The sequence below is a fragment of the Motacilla alba genome, chromosome Z, assembly GCF_015832195.1.
Source record: "Motacilla alba alba isolate MOTALB_02 chromosome Z, Motacilla_alba_V1.0_pri, whole genome shotgun sequence".
Taxonomy (NCBI): domain Eukaryota; kingdom Metazoa; phylum Chordata; class Aves; order Passeriformes; family Motacillidae; genus Motacilla; species Motacilla alba.
In genome coordinates, this window is record NC_052046.1 from 35,834,470 (window position 1) to 35,856,029 (window position 21,560).

Sequence of the window (21,560 nt, forward strand, 5' to 3'; positions counted from 1 at the left end):
CTTTTCCTAGATTTTGTGGTGTGCTTATGAACAAGCTTAACATAAACAAAGTCACAGGTATTTATGCAGTTGCTCTTTTAAGTAAGAACTTTTTTCTAATAACATTTACTTTGTGTAATTTTTCAAGAATGTTTCCTTTTGTTTTCATGCCAGTTATTCCACAGAGTACATACTTTTTAAAACAAAAACCAACATATGCTTTTCCTTAAAGCACATGGGAAATGCCCTTTTTGACTAATATAACTAATGTACACCTATTAAATTCTTTAAATGGAGTTCAAGGAGTCAGAGAAGATGCCAAAGGTAAAATGCAGCATGACAGCAGAGAACAGTTGAACATTTGCCAGTAAGGACAGCCCTTGTGTGAAATAACATTGTTTTTAATTAACCTATTAAAATATTTTAATCACACTTAAAAGATGTTTCCCCACTTTCTCTTGATCTCAGAGGCAGTCACACACGTCAGTCGTACGCCTGTGAGTCAAGGGAAAGTTCACTTTGGGGATGTTTTGGGGAGAAATTAGCTTAGTTTAGCATGAGGATGTGGTGTCAGGAGGAATGACAAACCTAGACGGCAAACCTTGGGTATGTGCTGCTATTTAACATGGATGGACCTTCGTCCTGACCTTTAACAACATTAAAAAAAAAAGCATCCCCCAAGACGTGACCTCTGAAAGGATGTAGGCAGGGGGAGATAGGACTGCTACTTGGGTCCAGTCCTGAATTTTCTTACTGATCTTTAGGCATGGCTTTTAGAATCTTGCTTCAGGTATTCATTTCATACGGAAAAAACATGGTGTGGACGTTCCCCACGACTGCCACAGATGCTCAGGAATCCATATTGCCTTTGCCTGTTTCTCCTGTATAAAATGGCCTGAGGGTTTAGCAAAAATGCTCAGTGCCTTTGCTTTGTGCCCACTGACGTCACGTGAAGTTCTTCGCCCACGTTCAGTGGGATGAACTGTGACACATTGATTAGGCAAAACTGACCGATATTGGTGCTTTTGAAAAAAGTTGTTCTCAAAGTGCTTCTAAGATACAGCAGACATCCCTTACGTCTGATAGGGAGGTCTAAGCGGTCAGAAAAGGCCAGTGAAATTGGAGGGATTAACAGTCGTGATAGGGAGAGCATCAAAGAAGGAGAAAATGGGGAGGGGCTGACAGGCTATCAGCAGCCTTGGCTGGGAGTCCTGGGACACAGCGTTTCTGTTTCTCCCTCAAATGGTTCTCTGTCACATCAGATACACCCAGACACTCCTGCTTAAACTGGGACAAATCCCTGTGCTTGCTCACAATGGAACGTGCCTTCCAGCACCTCTAGCTGCTGTCTGTAAACACAGGACAGAGTCCCACACCTTCATAGCAAATAACCAGTCCTCTCCTTCTGTGAACATTTCTTTGGTAATTGTCCTTTGAAGTAAAATAGAATAGCTTTCCTTTTGACTCACCAACAGACGTGCTTATGCTCAACATGGAGTGGTAATAGTCTTTATCATTCCATTGTGAGAATGTGTCAAGTGCTGCCCAGGTCCTTCATCCTGATAAGCAAGTTGTGAATAGTCAACAACGATGTGATAAATATGAGGAATCTGGGGACTTAGTGTGCATACTTTGCAATTTGAAGTAGTTATTGCCCCTCCTAAACCTGTGGCTGAGGTGTTTGTAAAGCATTTCACACAAGTCCCTGCCCTTTGTAGCATGATGCCCCAAGGCCATCCTTAACCACAGAGCAGCTGCACAGGACACTGCCATTATTTATGTACAGCTCATTAGCCACCATACAGAAAAGGATATGATCAAAACACATCCCGCCCCATTCTCCCCAATGAATGAACCATCTTAAAGACCTTGACTTTGTCTGCTGAGCCTGCTCTGTCTGTGAGCAACATGTCCTCTTCGCTGGTGCGTTTTGTGCACTTGGACAGTGCACCGTCTCTCTGAGTGTGGGCGTGCTCAGCGTTTGCATCAGCTCACTTAAGTCTGTTGAGCCCTTTGCACGTTCAGGCATCCACAAAGAACCAGGATACTCCAGAATGTCTGTCAGAAAAACTTAGGAACAGTTCAGACATAAATAAAGAACCATAAAGTGGAATATATACGTTCCCCATTTTCTGTTTGGTTTTAACTTTTAGTTGCACAATGGTAAATGCTTCTCTCCAGTTGTCTGGTATTCTTCAGTACCTTAGTGACAACTATGTACCACATAAATTTGATGTTAAAACTGAATGTTATGAATGCTGTACCTTGATCAGTCATCATGCTCCCTGTTTTCTTGCTTGTACACTTTTACAGTCTCAGTATCAGCCTTCATTTTGGAAGGGAAGTTGCTGTGTCTTTTCCCTTTTGACTCTTACACATCTGTGCTACTTGCTCAAGTTTGTGCTTCTTCCCTCTGCTTTCATTCTTTAATTAGGGCCTTCAGAGGGATGCAGAGAAAGATGTCACCACCACATCCACAGCATGATATTCCCTTGGAATTGTTCTGCCATGAACTAAGATAATAAGAGAAAGCACTTGAGGGGCCATTCTTGCAGCCTTTTTCCCCAGGAAGATTTCCATGCTTAACCTACTAGAAATAAGGATATAAGTTAGGTTCAATGATAGCCATGGATAAGTGCTCCAAGAGAAGTTCATACATTTACTTTGTTTCATGTATTTCCATTTTTTGCTTTTCCTCATCAGCACGTTTGAGGGCAGACATGTTATTGCCCGACTGTAATAGAAACATGTTTCAATTAACTACACAAAGAAGTCTTGCACTAACCTTAAATTTTCTTTGCTGAACTTGATACAAAAATCACTGGAGTAAAAGCACCATTAAAACCAAGCCACAGCTCTTAAAGAATAAATACAGATGGAAACACAAATACAGTTTGGGCAAGATTTCTGTCTGAGGCTTTTAGCATACATAAAATGTGGCTGGATGGTTCCTCAGAAAGGAGCTTGTTCCCTAAAATAGGGGAGAAGCCATTGAAGAAACATCAAAAGCTGGGAAATAGCGCTTAAGAACATGGTTTAGGGGTGCACTTGGCAGTGTTGGGTTAATGACCGGACTCCGTGGTCTTAGAGGTGTTTTCCAACCTAAATGGTTTTGTGGTCTCAGAGAATATGGTGTCAGTCAGGTAATGTCTCTAAAGATGCAGGTGGTTCCCTGCTGCTTGCTGTTGTCTCCATAGGCTGGCATGGGTAACCTGACTTAGGTTTTAAACCTCATTTCAGAGGATCTGCTTCCACGAGAGGACTGTTAGGCAACAAAAAACGTTTCATTTCTGCCAGGGCACACGTGCAGCACCAACAAGACATGCTTTGTATCAATAATACCTTACTGGAAGCAGTGCCTAGGAAGGAAAGCCAGTGACTTCCAGGCAGGGAACAGCAGTGGGTGGGGAAGAAGGGTATGGAAGTGTTGCTGTGCCTTCAGGATGGCCTTTGGGTGGGCTTTGCACACCTCCATCCTGGGCTATCCCTGCGTTCCACCCAGTGCTCTGGAGCAGTGCCCATGGAGACCTCGGGGGTGAGAAGGGCTCTTCCGATGAACCCCATGGAGATAGAGGCTTTCTCCCTCCGAGGTCTCGCTGCCCTGTCCAGGCTTGCAGGGTCTGGCAGTGGCACCATCTGTGTGTAAGAGCCCGGTGTGCAGGCTTTACAGGAGCACAGATTTGCACATACCTCCACAAAGCTCATTCACATAAGCTGTGTAGAAGTGAAATCGTGCCCCCGCCAAGCTGGATCTATCCCAGTAGATGGGTCTAGAAGCTCAGGAGAGACCAATTTCGCAAGAGAAATTCCTAGGTGGAGTTACAGGCCGAGAAACTTGCTCAGGCTGCTACATTTATCTTGTTTAGATGGTATTTTGTTTGGTGGTGCTCCTTAGAAACCAATGTCCGCTTCCTTTCTGGCTTAACAAGGCACTCTTAAACAATGCTAATCAAAGAGTGTCAGGGTTTCCTTTTAAATGTTGCTTTTGACTCTTAAGAGGTGGGCTGTCACTCACAGCCAGCACTCTGGCTGGTTACATCCAAAGGTGCTGCAATTAGCAAAACATTGGTTCCACACAGCTTTGACTCTCACCTGTCCTTAGCTGTTGTTTGCAAATTACACGAGGTAGCAACTGTTGGTGTTTTGCTTTCCTTGACAACACTAGGAGCACACAGCACCCTCTCCCTCTGCAGGAGGGCAGAAGTGTCTGATCCAGACTGAAGGCATGTAGGAGCAACTCACAAAACTGCAATGCTAAACTTAAGATTAAGGTAGAGAAATCAGTGAATTGACTTTTTTCTTCTTTGTAACCTTTCAATTGAAAACTACATTTTAAAACTCATATTTACTTCATTCTCTATCTGCGTTCAGTGATTATTGTATTAGCTACCGGATTTTAAAATCCATGTGTTTGGTTTCAAATGAGTGTAGCTGAATGATCAGCTGCAGTTCTCTTGACTTTCATGGACTGATACTTCAATATTTGTTTATTCTTACACCTTAAAAAATACCTTGAGGTGAAATGTAGGTGGTCTTCAAGCACAAGGGTTATTTCCATATACAGCATCATCAAGTTTGGATCTTATCTGTGAAAGATAGGTTAGATCAGTCTCCCTGTCTAAATGGCTCTAACCTAGCACATCTTCATTCTCTTTGCGTTATGCCCCTCACTGTGAATGGCAGCACCAAGTCTGCAAATAGCATCATACCTCAGCCAAAAACTGTTGAATGGACAGAAGAAATATCTTGAACTGAATCTGGGATTTTAGACTGATTTTTTTCAGCATCTCTCTTCACATGTGCTCTTAAAGACATTTCAAGACATAACAGACCTCTATGAAAGGCACAACTGGTCTCAGTGTCTTGAGCCAAAGGAGCATTTGTGGCTGTGTGATGCGTAGCCACTCCTCATACCCATACAGCCCACCCAGCCAGATTGTTGGAGGAGCTGGTGCAATAACCATATGGCTACGAGTTCAATAGCAGTGGCAGGTATTTTTGTCTTAGTATGTGGCGGCTAATCAGTGTGGGCAAAAAAGCAGCATGTAACAAGTGATTCCAGAAAGGTATTACCGTATGGCATTAGTCAGGGAATTAGTCCCACTGCTGGATTTCTAGGCAGTTGCAGTGACTGGAGTGCTTTCATCCTTGAAAATGCTCCATATCTTAAGTGAGATTCTTGCACAATAGCAGCCTTTATCCATCCTGGCAGGGACAAAGTGGCATTTTGTGCAAGCAACACGAAGTTACTGTTAACAGCACACCAGAAACCCACTTGTTGGTCGACACAGCCAGAATATATATTCTTGTGCACCAATACAGGCATAGACTTGTGTGTGTGTGTGTGTGTGTGTGTGTGTGTGTGTGTGTGTGTGTGTGTATGAGCACTCAAAGACATCTGCGTATACACCAAAGGAGCCTTCTGCCTCCCCCTCCCCCTCCCAAAGGTTATTTCCCCTAATTGTGCCCTGCAGCAGCAACATCTGACATAAGGGAAAGCTGGGACAAGCTCAGCCTCTGCCTGGCCTGAGCAGACATAGTTCAGCACAGTTAACACCAGGAAGGGAAGATCTCAGTCGCTGTAAGAAAAACTCAGATGGTGCTACCTGCTGGAAACACTGGAAGTGGGTGAAGTTAGTGCAACGGTCTCACAGCATCTGTCAGCAGATGGGAGCAGGGAACTCCGCACAGATTCCATACTTACTCTCAGAGAAGGTCTTTTAGTAGAAAGCTTTCAGTGTAAGAAGAGTTCAAGAGGCTGTGCAGTAACTTTTCATAGCTTATATATAAATGTTGCTTTATTATAACTAATTAATTACCAGAAAATGAGGGGATTTGTATAAATCCTGTTGCAAAATTTAACAGTTTTTAAAGGGATTGGGCTAAAAGGGTGAAGAAAAGACACATTGTTCAGAGAATTCAGAGGAAAGGAGCTTGCCCTGGAGCAGATGAGTGCTCTGCACATGATGGGAGGCCGTTGTGACTGCTGAGATTTTGAAATGGGACAAGACTTTGTGAATTGGTAAAAAATGAAGGAGTGACAAGGGTAGGCTAAGAGAGATTTTGAGAATTCATCAAAACTCTATATAAAATACCTGACACATGTGGAGGGATATTTGACCAAAGTAAATGGAATATTTATTAGTTGAAATGACAAGTAAGAATTTGACACAGCTGGAACTACATTGGTGTTTCTCCTCCTGCTTTTTACTTTTGTGAAAACCAAACTACTAGGATCATGGTGTTGTCATAATATCTCTTCTTCTTGAGATGAGATTTCTATATGCAGCCCTGTCATGGGGTGAATTACTGTATCTTTGTTCTTCATCCACCAGTGGTTCTTCAGTGATCTTTATCTGAGGATACAGTGCCTGGTTATGTCCTTTGGCGACACAGCTTGTCTTCCAAAAATCTCAGTAGGGCACAGACCATCAGCTGTGAGAGGTCACTGCTGGAAGGACAGAACCTAGACAGTAAAAGACACAGTTTTGCAATAAAATGAAAGATCAAAACAAGGTGGGAAGAAGCCGTGAAGGACTTAAGTGAGATGAGGCTAATACATTGCAAGTTCCAAACATTTTTGGTTTGGGTGAAGCTGGTCCCCAGTCACCAGACTGACCCAAGTTGCATTTAGAAACTGTATTTTTTGTAAAAGGATGCAACATGTACCTACTCCAAGGAAAATAAGATGAGTTTCATGTTAAAGATTTAACTGGCAGCTTTTTCTCCAATGATTTTGTCATATTACACCTTATTTGGCACAAATACGTAGGGTATTACTCCTATGGAAAAAAGCAAATGTAAAAGCCATTATAAAATCATGTCATATGGCTGGTGAACTTTCTCAGACAGGCTGGTGAACAGGAACATTTTCATGTGGCTGGAGCTGCTGGGGGCTTTCTTGCTGAGACTTTTTCTTTCCGTTTTCCCACCTTCCATGGTAGTGCAAAAGTGGTGCATGTGAGACCTAGATGTAGGCTTTATGTTAAGTTTTAGGAGGGAGGCTGAGACTTGAGTGAACAAAGAGCAGAAGTTTTCCTTCGTACCCAGTTCCGCAGCCATAGCTGCGAAGAGTTTGTGCCAAGGGCGCTGTTCTACGGAGATCCATGCACCCGTGCAGGGGTAACCTCTGTTGAGCCTTCACAAGGCTCTGCAGCCTCGAAATCAGCTGGGCACGGAGCCTCTGAATGCCTGCAGATAGTGCCAGCAGTGCCCCTCCCATGCTCAGGCATGCAGCAGAGGTGCTGGCAGAGGGACCAGGGCACAGCAGGGAATAAGATGCCAGGAGGGGTGGAGCTGGTAGGGCCGGGAGGTGGCAGGGGCTGGGGCTCATAGGAGGGTAAGGGGTATGGCACACGATTCAGAGAGGCTTGGATCCATATTTCTAATAATTATTTGTTGCATTCTGAAATTACTTGTGGCAGGGCAGTGCCGTGGAACTGACAGTCCGACTGATTTCATGGCTGTGGTGGTGCTGGCTGCTCCAACACGAACAGTTAGAGCATGGTGCAAAGGGTGAAGGGATTTTCTCCCCAAGTTCCCCACTAAGTTGCTGAAACTTTCTCTCCTGTAAACAAAGTGGTTGCGTGAGCATCCTCCGTTTTGTTTTTCCCTTTTGATGCCATTTCATGCAAAGGAAATGAGCTGCAAGTGTTTGGCTTGGCACTGTAACTTTGGTAATTGTATCCAGGGCATAGAGTAGCATGGGCTGGTGCTTAATCATTCACTCATTAGCTCAGTGTCGGTTGAGCTTGGAAGACAATTAGAGGGTAAGAAATTGTGTCGGGCCGTCAGAGAAGAGCAAGTGTAAGACAGTCCATGAAGGATGACATACTTTCTTTGTTTCTTGGTGCACTGACTCATTGCCATTTCAGCACAGCTGTTGCTGCTGCTACCAGTTTTGGAGAAAACGTTTGTATTTGAAATGTCCATCTGCTTGCAGCTATTGTTGTCTTTTAATTGGTATAATCCTGTTGGATTAGGAAAGCACAGTTGTGAGCATCTCCTGCACTGCCACCGACTGCCAGCACCTCCTGTGCCATGCATCTATTTTTGCCCATACACTTTCTATATAGATACTTTCCTTATGTACCCAGGGCTTTCTCTGAGGGCTGACTTTCCTTATGGGACAATACAAAGAGAATTTCTTCCCTCTTGGGCTATGATACTTGCTAGTCAGGACAAAAGGGATAAGGGCATGACTTGACACTGCAGTAGTTGCATGGACAGCCAAAAGATGAAAGCCTGACATAAATTTGAGATTAAAGGAGCTTTACTTGTTTAATCTAGAAAGTTGGTATCTAGACTGGTATGTATCAAAAGTTTATGTATGCATCAGGGAGGGAAACAACAAGAAGGGCAGTAGGTTATTAAATCAAATGGTCAGTATTGAAAAAAAAACAAAACAGAGAACTAGATATTAGATGTCCACTAGAAACTAGAACCCAGCCCTTGAGGATCAGACTAACACTGCCATGGCAACAATGGGGACAAATTTTCTTTGCTTTTTTTTTTTTTTTTAAGACAGAATTTGAATAATTTCATGAAGATGATAAACTGTCACACTTTCCTGCCATAATCAGTGATGGGACTAGATGACATAGGAAATCTTGTTTCCTTCTTCTGTCAGTACATGCATGTGTTAAGTTCCTGAAGCAGTTTTGCAGTGGAGCTTAAGATACTGCAAATGGAAAGCACATTTGTGTATTTGAGCTGTACACAAACACCACTTCAAACTGTGAGCAGTACAAATTTCACAGGATTACAAGGGAGGAAGTTGAGCTGGTGGCTTGCTAGCTGACCACCCAAGGTAAGTATGATGGTTAGGCTACTGCAGTGTCAATTTATGCTGCGTAATGTGTGTGTTTGTTCAGTTGGAATCTGAATTTAGATACAAATCACTCTTCCCTTTCTTTTTACTGAGATTGCTCTTCAGCCATATCATCAGACAGCCAAACCCAGCATAGCCAGGCAGAGGTGAGCAGGATGCCAGCAGCTCCTTTGGCCTGGCTTGTCAGTGCCATGTGACTGGCTGCCTACTGTCCTTGCGTCAGTATCAAAACCACAGTGCCAGCACCTTTCAAGTAGGCTAATTTTTCCATGGTGACTTACACATGATCCTAACTGTTGTCATCTAAGTGCTTGTGATATTTTCTGCTAAACCACAAGAGGTTGCAGTTCTATGATTAGTGCATCATTCCTTTTGTAGAAAGCCCAGGGATACACTTGGCATATTACCTAGATAGGGACATCCTAGAAAACCTGAAAAGAACTGTTACACAGTCACTCAGTATTTTCCAGGACAGACAATGTACGTAAATTCCACCCTTATATTCTGTTTCTGATCTTTCACATTGGTTGTCTCAGGATGATCTCTCTTCCCTCCACAGCAGTTTCAGTGAAGGTTTTAAGAGAGTTTCCTCTTCTACAGTAGTTTCAGGATTTTTGTCATCTTTCTCATTTGTAAAAATGTTTGGCTTTTGGTCTTTCAGAGGTTAAAAGGTGGTCAAGCTGCAGTTGTATCTGTTTTGGAAAGAATATGAGTGAGAATTAGGGATTTCCTGCTTAGGGAGAGCCATGTGAATACCAGTGAATGAGCGCAGTCTAAAGCTCCTTGCACTCTACAGCCAGATAAATTCCTTGTGTTGTGAGCCATGCCTTAGCAGCTAAACTAGAGAACCTAGAGCTGAACTGGGGATTGCATAATGTCTTCTTCCTGTGTTTTTGGTGGCAGGATTTGTTTGACAACGTGCTGGGAAGCTGTTATATATCTTCACCAAGCCAAGTAATTTCTGTATGACGTGAAAACCTCATTGATCATGCTTCAATATCATCATTAGTTGTTTGCAGTGCACAAATTGGTGTATTCAAGGGAAGTTTTGCAATCAGTGACTGTTAAGATCTTACCCTTCATGATCTCATGCATTCCTTCTGAAAAATGCAGTCCAGTGTCACATTCAGTATAGCTGCTGAGCATTTGGACAAAATACCTTCTTCTTACCCCTTTTCTTACTGCTTTTTCTTTCAAACAGAAGGTAGAAAATTGTGCTCCTCAAGTTCCTTCTATTTATCTGAATTATTCTTTCTAGATCATGTTAGTCCAGCCCGTAGTCACCTACATGTTTTCACTTTAAAATATTTTAAAAAAAGACCTTTTATTGTGTTGGAACAAGTTTTTCTAAGTACTGAGAAAATTATTTAGTAGTGGGCAGCTCCTTCCGTCTGCTCTTACTGAAATACTCCTTATGTTATTGCTCCTTGGAGCACCTAGTACTAGCTGATGGTCTCATCACTACACATTCTTGTTTTCCCACTACACATTTCTTGTCTTCAAATGGTGGCATTTTTATGTAAGGAAGATGGACATTGAGTAATAGTAGCAAGTGTTGTATCCACAGAGGTTTACCAGAAAACAATGGAGATGGGTTATGTAGGAAGAAACAATTTATTTTATTAGACTGACTGAAAAAAAAATGGAAAAAAAAGGAAAAAAACCCAGTGTTTTGGGCTCAGCATCCAATCATTAGCATACCTGCATAATAATTTGATTTTCTTCCACAAAGCAACAGGATATTTTCTAGTTTTGCATTCTCCATGCTTCACATATAGGCTCTGGACAAAACTTTGCTGCTTCTTTTCAAGCTTCTCTATTTGTTTATGAAAATTTGCTTAGCCTTTGAGATATACGATTGGAAAAGACAGGCTTTTCATATTGCTGATACTGCATGTTTTTGGTGTATTGTGACATCTTGCATATATAGTCTGATGATAAAGATAGCTTTGAATATGCTCTTTTGTGTCATATATAAAAATGGGGATTATGAAATGTTGTGCAACAGAAGAGGTAAGATGAGCAAAATGATAAATTTAATTCTGGGGATATAGAGACTAGCTGCTTTAAAATTTCTATCTTACTCCATTCCAACCTGGAGGCAGGAATGAAAAATGAGGGGTTTATACCTGTAGGAGAATTCTTGCTCTGGGAACTGAAGAGCAGCAGTATAGTAGTACTGCATACTAGAAATACTTGTCACTCTTTCCTGAGCTCACCAGGCTGAATTCTTGGGCTTTCTTGTTCAATTCTGCAGTTTGTGTTTTTCTGATAAAGTGCTCACAGCATTCAGTAATTACAGATGGATATTTGTCAGGATTAGACTGCGGAGTACTTTGGTCCAAATTTCACATCATCAAACCATGTATTTTGCAATTGTCATACCTTGTGATTATTTAAAGTCTTTGAGTGTTCGTGGCCAAGACTGAGAGAGCCTCTGGCTCTTATGTGGCAGTGTCCTTTGCCAGCCAGGCTATGTTCTGTAGGACAGGTATGAATTTTTCCCTTCCTTTTATAAGGGAATAAGAGAGCACAGTGGTGCCTTATTTCTCCCTTCTGTGTTTGTACATGCATATAGCATGGACAAAAACAAAGGCATTCCAGGAAATTTGAAGTTCCCGTGTGTAAAGTGTCAGGCATGCTGAGCAGAGGAAGGGAAGTGGAGGTCTTCCTCACACTCCTGGCACTGTATCTAGAATATGCTCTACTGCATAAGCTGCTGCATTTCAGTGCGGCACTGAGAGACCAGGAAAATGCAATGAACCATTTTAATGGGCAGTAAAATGGAAAAAGAAATTTGAAAATCTTGGGTGTCTTTTCTTCTTGGGTTCTTTGGATACCAAAAGAAAAAGATACCATATGTATACTTACCTCATTCACTGATGTTATGTGAGAGATTAGTCCTGAAGTCTTCAAAGAAGGAGACAAATTAGCAGGTGTCCTTATAAGTATACTCTTTGCATACAACTCCTGATGTGCTATAGACACCTTTCTGATAAAAGACACTGAGATTAAGTTATTTTGTCCAAGATGTCAGAGCCTGGGATTGAATTTGATCTCATAAATTCCAATCTAATAGTTTAGAGACATGCATTTTTCACAGCAGGAGATTTTATCTCTTTGATGCAGTGTCTCATCTTCCTTACTCAGGGACAACTGGAAGACAAACAACTTTTCTGGCTTCATCAGCTTGAATAAATTCTTAACCTTATCCTAAGGCTTTGTATTTATTGGGAAATAAAAGAAGGAGGAGTAGAAGGGCAGCACTAGTAAATCCTGTGCTGTCAGAATCTCACAGGAAGTTGAATGACCCTAGCTTGAGAAACAAAAACCACTTAATGTGGGCGTGATACCTATTGGTACGTGCTTTGCATTCTCCTCCAAGGACCGATTGCATTTTGCATTGCTGCTGCTGTAAATCCTGCCTACCTTTTCCAAGAAGATTTCAACACTAACTCTTCTGACAGCTAGCCGCTGGAAAGAAACACTGTGTTTGTATTTTGACTTCCGAGCCCTGGGAAGCTCTCCCCTGGTGTTAATGATTTTTGGCAAAAGGGAAGAATGATGGGCTTTCAGACACAGTGGGCATTCATTAGCATGTACTCTCTGTCAATAGACCCGGCTTGGATGGCACAGTCATATCTCTGTGACTTCCCTTTTAGTGTGTTTGTTCACTCTTTCTCCCTGAAGACAAGTCAGCTATTGCATTGACTTTCTGATCTTCATATGTGAATGTTTATATTAGCATCAGCGGCTCTGTGATCTCATTTAAAATTGGCTGTGGGCTGAAGCGTCCTAGTTTCTTTTCTAATTAAAAAGAAAAGGGGGAAAGCATAGAATGAAAAGGGCGAAAGATGGCTTACTTTTGCAGAGAATAAGCAAATTATATTTGCATGGGTGTAAGGTCATGAAAGTTCAGATTATGCATTTTTAATTGTTCACTTGTGTGAATTCTTTCTTCTTAATGCAAAAGATGTAAAAGCAGCTTCAGTGTGTTTTTCACAGTTAATTAACTGTTCTAAATATGGCTGATATATCACAATATTTTCAGCTAGCAAATTTCTGAGCTGTTCAGGAGCATTCAGTTCTTCCACTACAAAAATCAAAGATCCGAGGTCTTCTTTTTAGGAAGCTTGTTTCATATTCTATGTTAAGACAAAACATTTTGTCATTAGTATTTTCTTGAGGATCTCCTGGGTTTCAGGTATTTTTGCGGACTTGGTTCGCTGTCAAGTCTGCAGGATTGTTTCTTGGTACTTAGGTTGATCCATTCTGTATGTATATTTTCATCTAACTTTAGAGTTGAAATACTGTGGTATTTAGAGTTAAATACTGTGCAACAGTAGAGTTAAATACTGTGGTATAGACTTTGTATAGGTAATGAGCAAGGCACACAGCCTTTGACAAGAGAAACGAAAAAAAGGAAGTCATTAAGAAAGTACAAGATTAAGATGCATGCGGGTGGGCTCATTTCTTTGCCACATCATTTGTTTGCAAATCTGGCCATGGGAGGTTTCAAAGGATGTGTAGAATGACCATTTCTCACCAAAATCCACAACCCTGCCCTTGGCCATACTGAAGTAACTTAATGTTACTTTAGCAGAAAGGCAGCACTTCCTCTAACTTGTGTTTTAACCTAAGTTCTCCTGTAATCCGTGTCCAGACCTCAGGTGTGTTTGTTTTTTGCCAAGTACGTGGTGAAATCAGTGCTTTAGTAGTGTCTAGGTGGCTGTCTGTCCCTCCTCTGTCAAGAAAGACAAAATATTTATGAAGAGGTACATTTTCTCAGCGAATTTTCTCAACAAAACAGTTGTGCAGTTGTGTGTGAGAGTGCTTCTGCTGGTTTTTGTGCTCCAGTTGGACTCACAGAACTCTGCTATGACTGCTTTCTATACATGAGCTGAGGGGAAGCAGTGCTGTGCTCAGCCTCAGTTCTCGGGTAGGAGTAGCTATAGGGACAATTCTTGTACAGTTCTTCCTGCATCCCTGTAATTTATTTGGGTGTCACTGCTGCAGTACAAGTACTGGAGATAAAATATTGAGGTTCGCTGAGCCAGATTTGAGTCAATATAAATCTAAAATGACTTCTTCCTCTGTCAAAGCTAAAGAAAGAAACCTGTTTGATCTGTTTGTGTGGACTTGCATCTGTGATGGCTTATGCTTACAAAAAACTGCCTTAAAAGCAAGTGTGGCGCTGGTGTATAGAGAGCATCCCACTGTAGCATTGACAGGTGCCTTTTTGATTCATCACTGAAATAACATAAAAGTAGAAAATAACTGAGCTTTCCTCTTCTGACAGTTTAATTTATTTGAGAATCGGCCTTGTTCTCTACCTGCAAAAATTATAATCCAATGTATCATCTTAATTATACATTAAGAAAAATGTAACCATAAGCAAGGCTGAATTATATCTTGTTTGCAGTGTTGCACAGACCTCACATTGGGGTATTTTGGAAGAAACTTTCAGTCTCATTTAGGGTGGTAATTTTTTTTACTGTGGTGATTGTAACATGAGAGTGATCCTAGCAGCTTCTGTATGAATTTATTATGGTGCTGACTGCAAAGTAGAGATCAGGATGCCAGAGACAGGGGCAGGAGGGAATCCCTCCTTACAAGAGGAAGAGGGAATTCCCTTCAGTCAGGCTAAAAGGTAATAGCAAAAATAAAGAAGCAAAGCTGCAGATTATCCCTGATAGCTGCTTCTGGACTTGTGAAGTAGAGTCCAATGAAAGTAGAGTCTGCAATGGAAATACAAGCAAATTAAAGATTTGCTGGAGAAGGAGCAACCCTGACTTGACATGCTGTCCACCATCCTCTCCTTCAAGAGGAGGAGTGGGAGGTTCAAAGGTTATCATCCTATTTATGCTAATTGAGTTTGAGCTAAGCTCTTCCCAAGGAAAAAAGCCTCTTATTGAATTAGTTATTCAGTTCCTCAGGGTGCAAGTGGAATGGCTGTAACACTGTCTTAGAGTCTGCTGGAGTGGCCCTTGAAGAGTTCATCTGAAAGATTTCTCTTTATTTAAGCATCCCTCAGATGCAGAGCAGCACGAAGACCTGAGAGACTTGTGTGCCTTTTGCTATTTGTCTGTCTTCAAAAGGGGCCAAACATGTTCAGGTACACAGCACCCTGGCAGGTCCTCTGCTTGTCCATGGAGCAGGGTTTGAGGGTAAGAATGATTTATTTTCATAATGTTAAACAACCATAATTTGTAATTTTATGAATGTACTGTGAAGGGGAGGCAGTGTTAGAGCTACACAGAAAATTAAGGATCTGTAGGGATGTGTCTTGTTCCTTCCTTCACTGCGTGTTTCCAAATTGCTGTAACTTGAGGGAGCAAGTCAGAAGTTTTATGAAAACATGCTGTGTATGTTTATGTGTCTCTGCATTTGTATTCATACATCAAACATACATCACTGTTTACCTCTATGTAGGAAAATAAAATATTGTTAATAATTTTAATTTCCATAGGCCCTTCCATCCTTAAGCTTTTGAAAGATTTATAGAGATGGATTAATTAATTAAACCTCATAGGAGTCTTAGGAGACACATGTTAAAGTAGGATGGCAGTCTGGATAGATTAGGTATTTTATTCAAGGTCAAGCAGCAAGTCGGGAGCAGGTCGGAGAATGAACTCCAGAACTTCTGATTCTAAGTCACTCTAGTTGGTTAATAATTGTTAGTTGTCTTCTAAACTGTTTTTAAAAAAAATACCTTTAGTGTTGAGGATTCATGAAAGTACCATTAAGTGTAGCAGTAGAACAACTATGGTCAAGATTGACATCTGAAAAGTGTAACCTTAAATTAATTTGGCTGTCATTATTTGTACACCTATTCTCGCAGTACATGGCAGTATTCTTTTCCATTAAACCAGTCCACTAGTCTCTGATGGCGTTTAATATGAAAGAGTTAGTTTGCAATTCAAAAATACCTATTGCATTTCCTGGCTCTTCTGATTTTATCACAGCTCTTGAAATACTTGGTATGGGTCTTCTTTCAAAGTTCCAAATTCAGAAAAAACTTTAAACTTTGAAAAAAGGTTTATAGGTTCAAAAGTTGCAGCAAAATACTGGAAATTATGGTTTCTAAATACTGTCTCCTGATCTGTGTTTTTCTGTCTTCCTGCTTGAAAGAGGCAAATCAAAATTAAAATGTTATTTACACCATTTTATTCTTACATCTAACAAGTCTTGTATCTCACTAGCTTTTACGATTTTTAAAGACTGATTTTTTTGTAGCAGTCTCTCTAGAAAGTGCATACTTAAAAACAGAATGAGCAAGACCTATGTACTATATGAGGACAGTTTGCATTTGTGGCTAAGTCCATTTTGACTATTCCCTTTCTAATCCTTTTATCTTAAAGGATCCAACTATACAGATTGTATAGATCACTTATCAGTCATTACGTAATCTTCTTTGGGATAGAGGTGGGATTTTGTGCTGTAAAAAGGGTAGCCCAGGGCTTCCAAAGGGTCGGTATTTCTGCAGATTTTCCCCCTGCAGCCGGTGCTTAGCTGGCTCTGGGGTCTCTTTCAGCAGAGACTTTAGTTTCACAGCTATTCCTTACTATATCATAAGAGCTTACCTGTGGATAATTATGAATCTGCACTGTATGGCTTTCACAATTAGCAGTTATCTAACCACAATTTCTGCAGCAGTTTCTCCCTTCCTTTTTCCCCTGGTGTCTTAAGCATCACTGAAAAAAAATCTCAGAAAGTTGATGAAGTGCTTTTTTTTCCCTGTTTCTATTTTAACATAGCTCCACAGTCATAAGTTACAGCATTTCTGAAGCACCCAATATATTACCAGAAGCTATAGATGAAAAGAAAATTTGGCCATATGTCCAGTGGGTCCCTGAAGGCATGGCATTCTTCATTGAATTTTATGCTGTACAGAACTCTTCAAGTACTAGAGCAATGATAATAAATTTTGAATGTTTGTATCCAAATGCATTAAGGTGTCAGAAAGCAGAATGCCAGCTGCCAGCATTGGCTGCAGTTCAATCTCTGGGCTTCAGCTCAGAATATTGCCTAAGCCAAAAATTAAATAGGCTGCCTGGGGAACACTCATATCAAATGAAATCAAGTGTGCACTTGCTGTCAAAAAAAGGTTAAAAGATTAAATGCATTTACTGTCCTTGCAGTGCAACATTGTGGTTGTGATACCAGCTCAGATAGGAATATGTGTATTTCTGTTCTAATTTAAATTCCTCAGGAGGACGGCCACTTCATTGGAATGATGAAGTGATACTCTCAGTGATACTCTGAGCTTTCTTTCCATAATTGTTTACTCAAAATCAGCAAGAGATGACTTCTTCCAAAAAAAGTGATACTGCATCCCTATATGCATGAAGTAATACCTGCTATGACTGTGCCAGGCTATGAAATCATAGCTTGTTGTCTGCATACCAGCCATTCATAACACATGTGCGTGGACCAGGATCAAACTGGGAAGTGTTATGTAGAGCTGTGCTCAGAAAGTCTGAATTCCACAGGATTCTCTCTGGGTAATGCTGGAATGGTTTAAAACTTCAGGTATGGCAACAGTGTGGAAGATATTCATAGCCCCCCATGCATAAATCTGCCCTCTGTGGTTTTAAAATAAACAGTGCAGTTTAATATAAATATTTGGATTTGTTACTTATTTGCATTTCTCTATTGCAGTGAGTTAATCTAGTCAAGCCAGTAATAAGTTTCACATTACCTTTTGCCTATGCAGGCACTGTTGTACATTAATATTTATTAAATCATATTAATTAGACAGCTGATGAAAGCATACTGTTGACCTTGCTGGAGGAAGGCTGCAGTATTTCTTCTCTCTTGGGCCCAGCCAAAGTCACCATTTAGCATTTCATACTTAGAAGACTGTCCAGCTCATTTTTGCATGTGATCAGCATTCAGGCTTACAGCCTGCTTCTGCTGAAGTCCACAGCAAAACTCTCCTTGATTTTGACTAGTGCAGGGTTGGGTGTAGCAAGATAATGTGACAGTAGTTTGAAGGTACTATTTATAGTGATCCCAAAAGTGGAGAAGTTTTGCCAAAACATTATTACTGGGGGCTTTGGAGTTAGCACAGGTATTATTAGTGAAGAGGCAGAGCCATTTCTGGTCTCCTGGGACATAGCAAAACTGTTCTGAGGCTCATTAGGGGTACATGCAGGCAATGCAGCAGTACTGGTAATTTGTTTTAATGAATGCTGCACATTTAAAAAGCTGTAATTTGTGCAAAGCCCTTAGGAAGTTAGGAGGAACTGCGGGAACATAAATTCCCTAAAGCAGAGTCACAGTCTTTCCAGGTGTGTGACTAAAGGACATCATAAGCCTTACAGGAAACAAATAAAGGCTGTAAATCATCAGAGTTCTGCAGTTGCTCCATTGAGTTTGGCGTTCTGATTTTTACTGATCTATTGAGACTGTATGGTTGCACTGAATTGTTTTGAATTAGATCAGAAAAAAACCCAGAAAGATCTTAACAGTAAAGGTAGATGTGTTTCTTTAATATTGCTGAGGTGCATTTGGCTGAGCTGGGTGATGCTTTTCTTTTACACATACATCTGTTAGTCCTAGCATCTCCAGATTTTCATATTTGTCACATGATGTGATAAAGGCAAGATTTGGAAGAAATGCTCATTATTGTTATTATTATTACATGCAAATTACACGTTTCTAGCTGGTGGTTCCCAAATTCCAGCTACCACATATTAACTATGGCACTGAAAGCCAATACACTTTCATACTTAACCAAAAGTCTTCTTAGAATATCTCCAGAGATAAATCAACTCATGGCTGCTTCTCTTCAGACTAAAGAGCTCATACAATTCTCTGACATTTTTCAGGCCAGAGAAGCTTGCACATGATATCTAACGTAACTCCCCGGCCCTTTTAAGAACCTGTGTTCCCAGGCAGATAAATAGCAGTGCACAGTGAAAAACAATCGTCTTGTCTTACAACCAAAGTGGTGTTTTCAGACTGGTAATTTGTCTTGATAGCAAGTAAATACAAAAGCATCCTGCAAGGACCTGACTTGCACTTAACATAATGCAGCAGCAGATGACTCCAGTTGCATAGACTTGGGTCACATACTGCCTGTCTTCCTCTGATCCTAACAGATCCTAGCACAGGACCTCAGTGCCCTATAAGGTAAACAGAAGAATGAGCCACAAATGCCCACCATAGCTGGATAGTACTTGGTTGCATAAAAGTTGTTCTATTCTCTCTATACTGCCACTTCTTTTGTTTTGAGTGTTGGAAAATAAGAATTTTGCTGAAAGTCAGAGTTCATGTGACTGAAGGATCATAGAAGAATATTTAAAGGGTAGCTATCTAATGATCTAGAAGAGTTTTAAAAGAATTTTCAAAAGTAAAGAAAATATCCTAGCTTTTTCTGGTATCAGATTAAAGCTTGGAAAAAAGTCATACTCACTTCTGAGAACTTAATAACATAAGGAAAATAAAAAGGGCCACATTTTTGTGCTGATAATTCTTGGCTTCCTGGGACTTCAATAATGACATCTGAGCAAATGGGATTATTATTATTGCTGTATGATTAGGGAGCTTTAGTTCCATCAGGTGCCAGCAATACCAGTTTGTGCGCATTTTTATAGTAACCTGGGTCATTTCATCTCTCTTGTTGCTCACTGCTGCACATTACACTTAAAGCACTTCTAGGTTGTTTTTTCTGTTCTTACGTGTTGCCTCTCGAAAGTGTTCCCAGTTCTCTTCAACTTCTTTTTCCCTTCTTAGTTTTCAGTCTTTTAAAGCTGATCCAGTGGAACACAGGTCTGCTCTCACTGCCCTTTGTTTTTCATATGACTGACAAACTGGAGATTGCTGAAGAATGAGATAAACTGGGGAAAGGAGTGATGATACCACCAGATTGCCTGACCTGTTAGCAGAAGCTGTCCTGCAGAAGTGTCTTAATCTGTTTTGAGCTGTCCGCTGTCCACTGTCCTCGTTCAGTGAGAAAGACTTTCAGGGCCCCTTCTCAAGTTACATCTGAGCTGCTGTGTACCTGCATTGCCATTTTCTGGCAGTAATTTAAAAATTCTGATTATATGTTCATAAATTTATTCTGGGCCATTTTTGTACAAATTCTAAATAATTAAAACTTGTCTTCAGTTCCCAGAATATCTTTGCACATTTTGTGCTGGGAAAGCATACATGGGTATAAATACAAAAACATTGAGCTTTTGCTGAAGTCAATTTTTGAATCATAATTCCTGGAAAAAGAACTTGCCCAAGCCATGGCAGTCATCAGGGAAAAAAGTTCTTGAGCAAAGTCACAGTAAAATATGTCATTAATCATAACCCGCCCACATCTAGGCATCATATCACCAGACACTTCATTGGAGGAAGGAACAGTACTGTTGATATTCATGACTCACTATATTAATGGGTTATAAGGTTTAAAGCATCAGCTGTGATCCCGTTATGATTGGCATTTGTGACATAGACTAGTGGATTTTCCCAAATTGATTTTTGTTTGTATTACAGCTTATCTTTTAGAAAAACATCCAGTTTTGATTCCACATGTCCTATAAGGCAGCAGTAATCATAGCCTTTAATAAATGGTTCCATTCATTAATTATAATCATTGCTAAGATATTCCTGTTAGAAAATGGGCATTATTTTACTCCTGGTCTCCTTGAACACTCCCCAGCTTCGAGTGCAATCAGAAATGTCTTGTACCCCTTCCTCCTCTGAGGGATAGGCTTTGTATGAGGATTGCAGAGTGATTGGGAGGTTTTTTTGTTTGTTTTTTGCCTTGCATAACCTGTGAGGTTGGAAGAAGTTCTGGCTTATGGCTTTAATTACAGTCTGTCTAACTATCTAAAAACCTTGCCTTCCTCTCTTCCTCTCTTCCTTCAAGTCTTACCTTTGTGATGCCAGCACACACCTGTAGCTGAGAAGAGTAATGTTGATGGCATGTGCATGATCTCCACTTTTCATTCATACTGCTTTCATCTTCTTGTCACCTGATATTGCAGCCTGCCATCATGTGTCCACCTCTTTGCTAAGCTCTCATTGGAGGCTGTGACCAGATTATTATTGATGTTTTAAAACTAGGATATAACCTAGTACATTGAGGTCCCCATCTGAGCTGTGCTGAGAGCTTCTGAGCATTAATCAGCTTTCCTGATGAAATGGTCAAGGTGAAGTGCCTTGGTTAAGAGGTCTTTTCACAGTTCAGCATAGTTAAGGGCTGTACTTATATTACGATTTCCACAACAGAACTGGCATGTGCACTGACATCAGACACATGCAGGCTCAGGGTTGTATAAGGACCATTGGCAGCCACTCTCAGCAGTTCCAACATGAAGCCAGGATCCCTGTGGACTCCAGCCTGTGTTACTAGGCCAGAAGGGTACTTTTCCCAAACCCAGTAATGAGATGTTTGTGTGCAAACAGTGGTTTGCAAAGAGTAGTGATGGGGGATGCAACACAGAGGTGTGAGTCTGGGTGAGCTCTGCTTTGAAGACATGCCCTTAATTATGCTGCAGGTTTGGGCAGTGCTTCTGTAATAGCTGGTTGTCAAATCATCTCAGAAAGCTATGATCTTTCTTTATCCCTTTTGAGACACTAATTGGTAAGAAGAGATGTCAGTGCTAAGGCACTGATAAGCACATTAGCCATGTTGTTACTTAGTTGCTGAGATGTTCACGATTCCTTAATTGAAGCCATTTATTTCCTTTGGGTAATTTCTGTTTAGCCGACTTACTCAGCAATGCTCTGTCCAGAAGTGTTTCCTGAAGTT

At 40.8% G+C, this 21,560-nt stretch overlaps 1 protein-coding gene across 7 annotated transcripts in view; it reads left to right on the forward strand.

Annotated features, from left to right (window-relative positions):
* PALM2AKAP2 (PALM2 and AKAP2 fusion) overlaps window positions 1-21,560 on the forward strand; it is a 270,078-nt gene that overhangs the window by 202,944 nt on the left and 45,574 nt on the right. The window contains exon 1 of one of the 7 annotated variants that reach the window (XM_038124421.1): window positions 4,287-14,976. The exons of the other annotated variants lie outside the window; for them this stretch is intronic. Within the exon in view, the coding sequence (XP_037980349.1) occupies window positions 14,917-14,976 (60 nt within the window). The 5' untranslated portion in view covers window positions 4,287-14,916. Of the gene's footprint in view, window positions 1-4,286; window positions 14,977-21,560 lie in introns of those variants that run through there. 7 annotated transcript variants of the gene reach the window in all.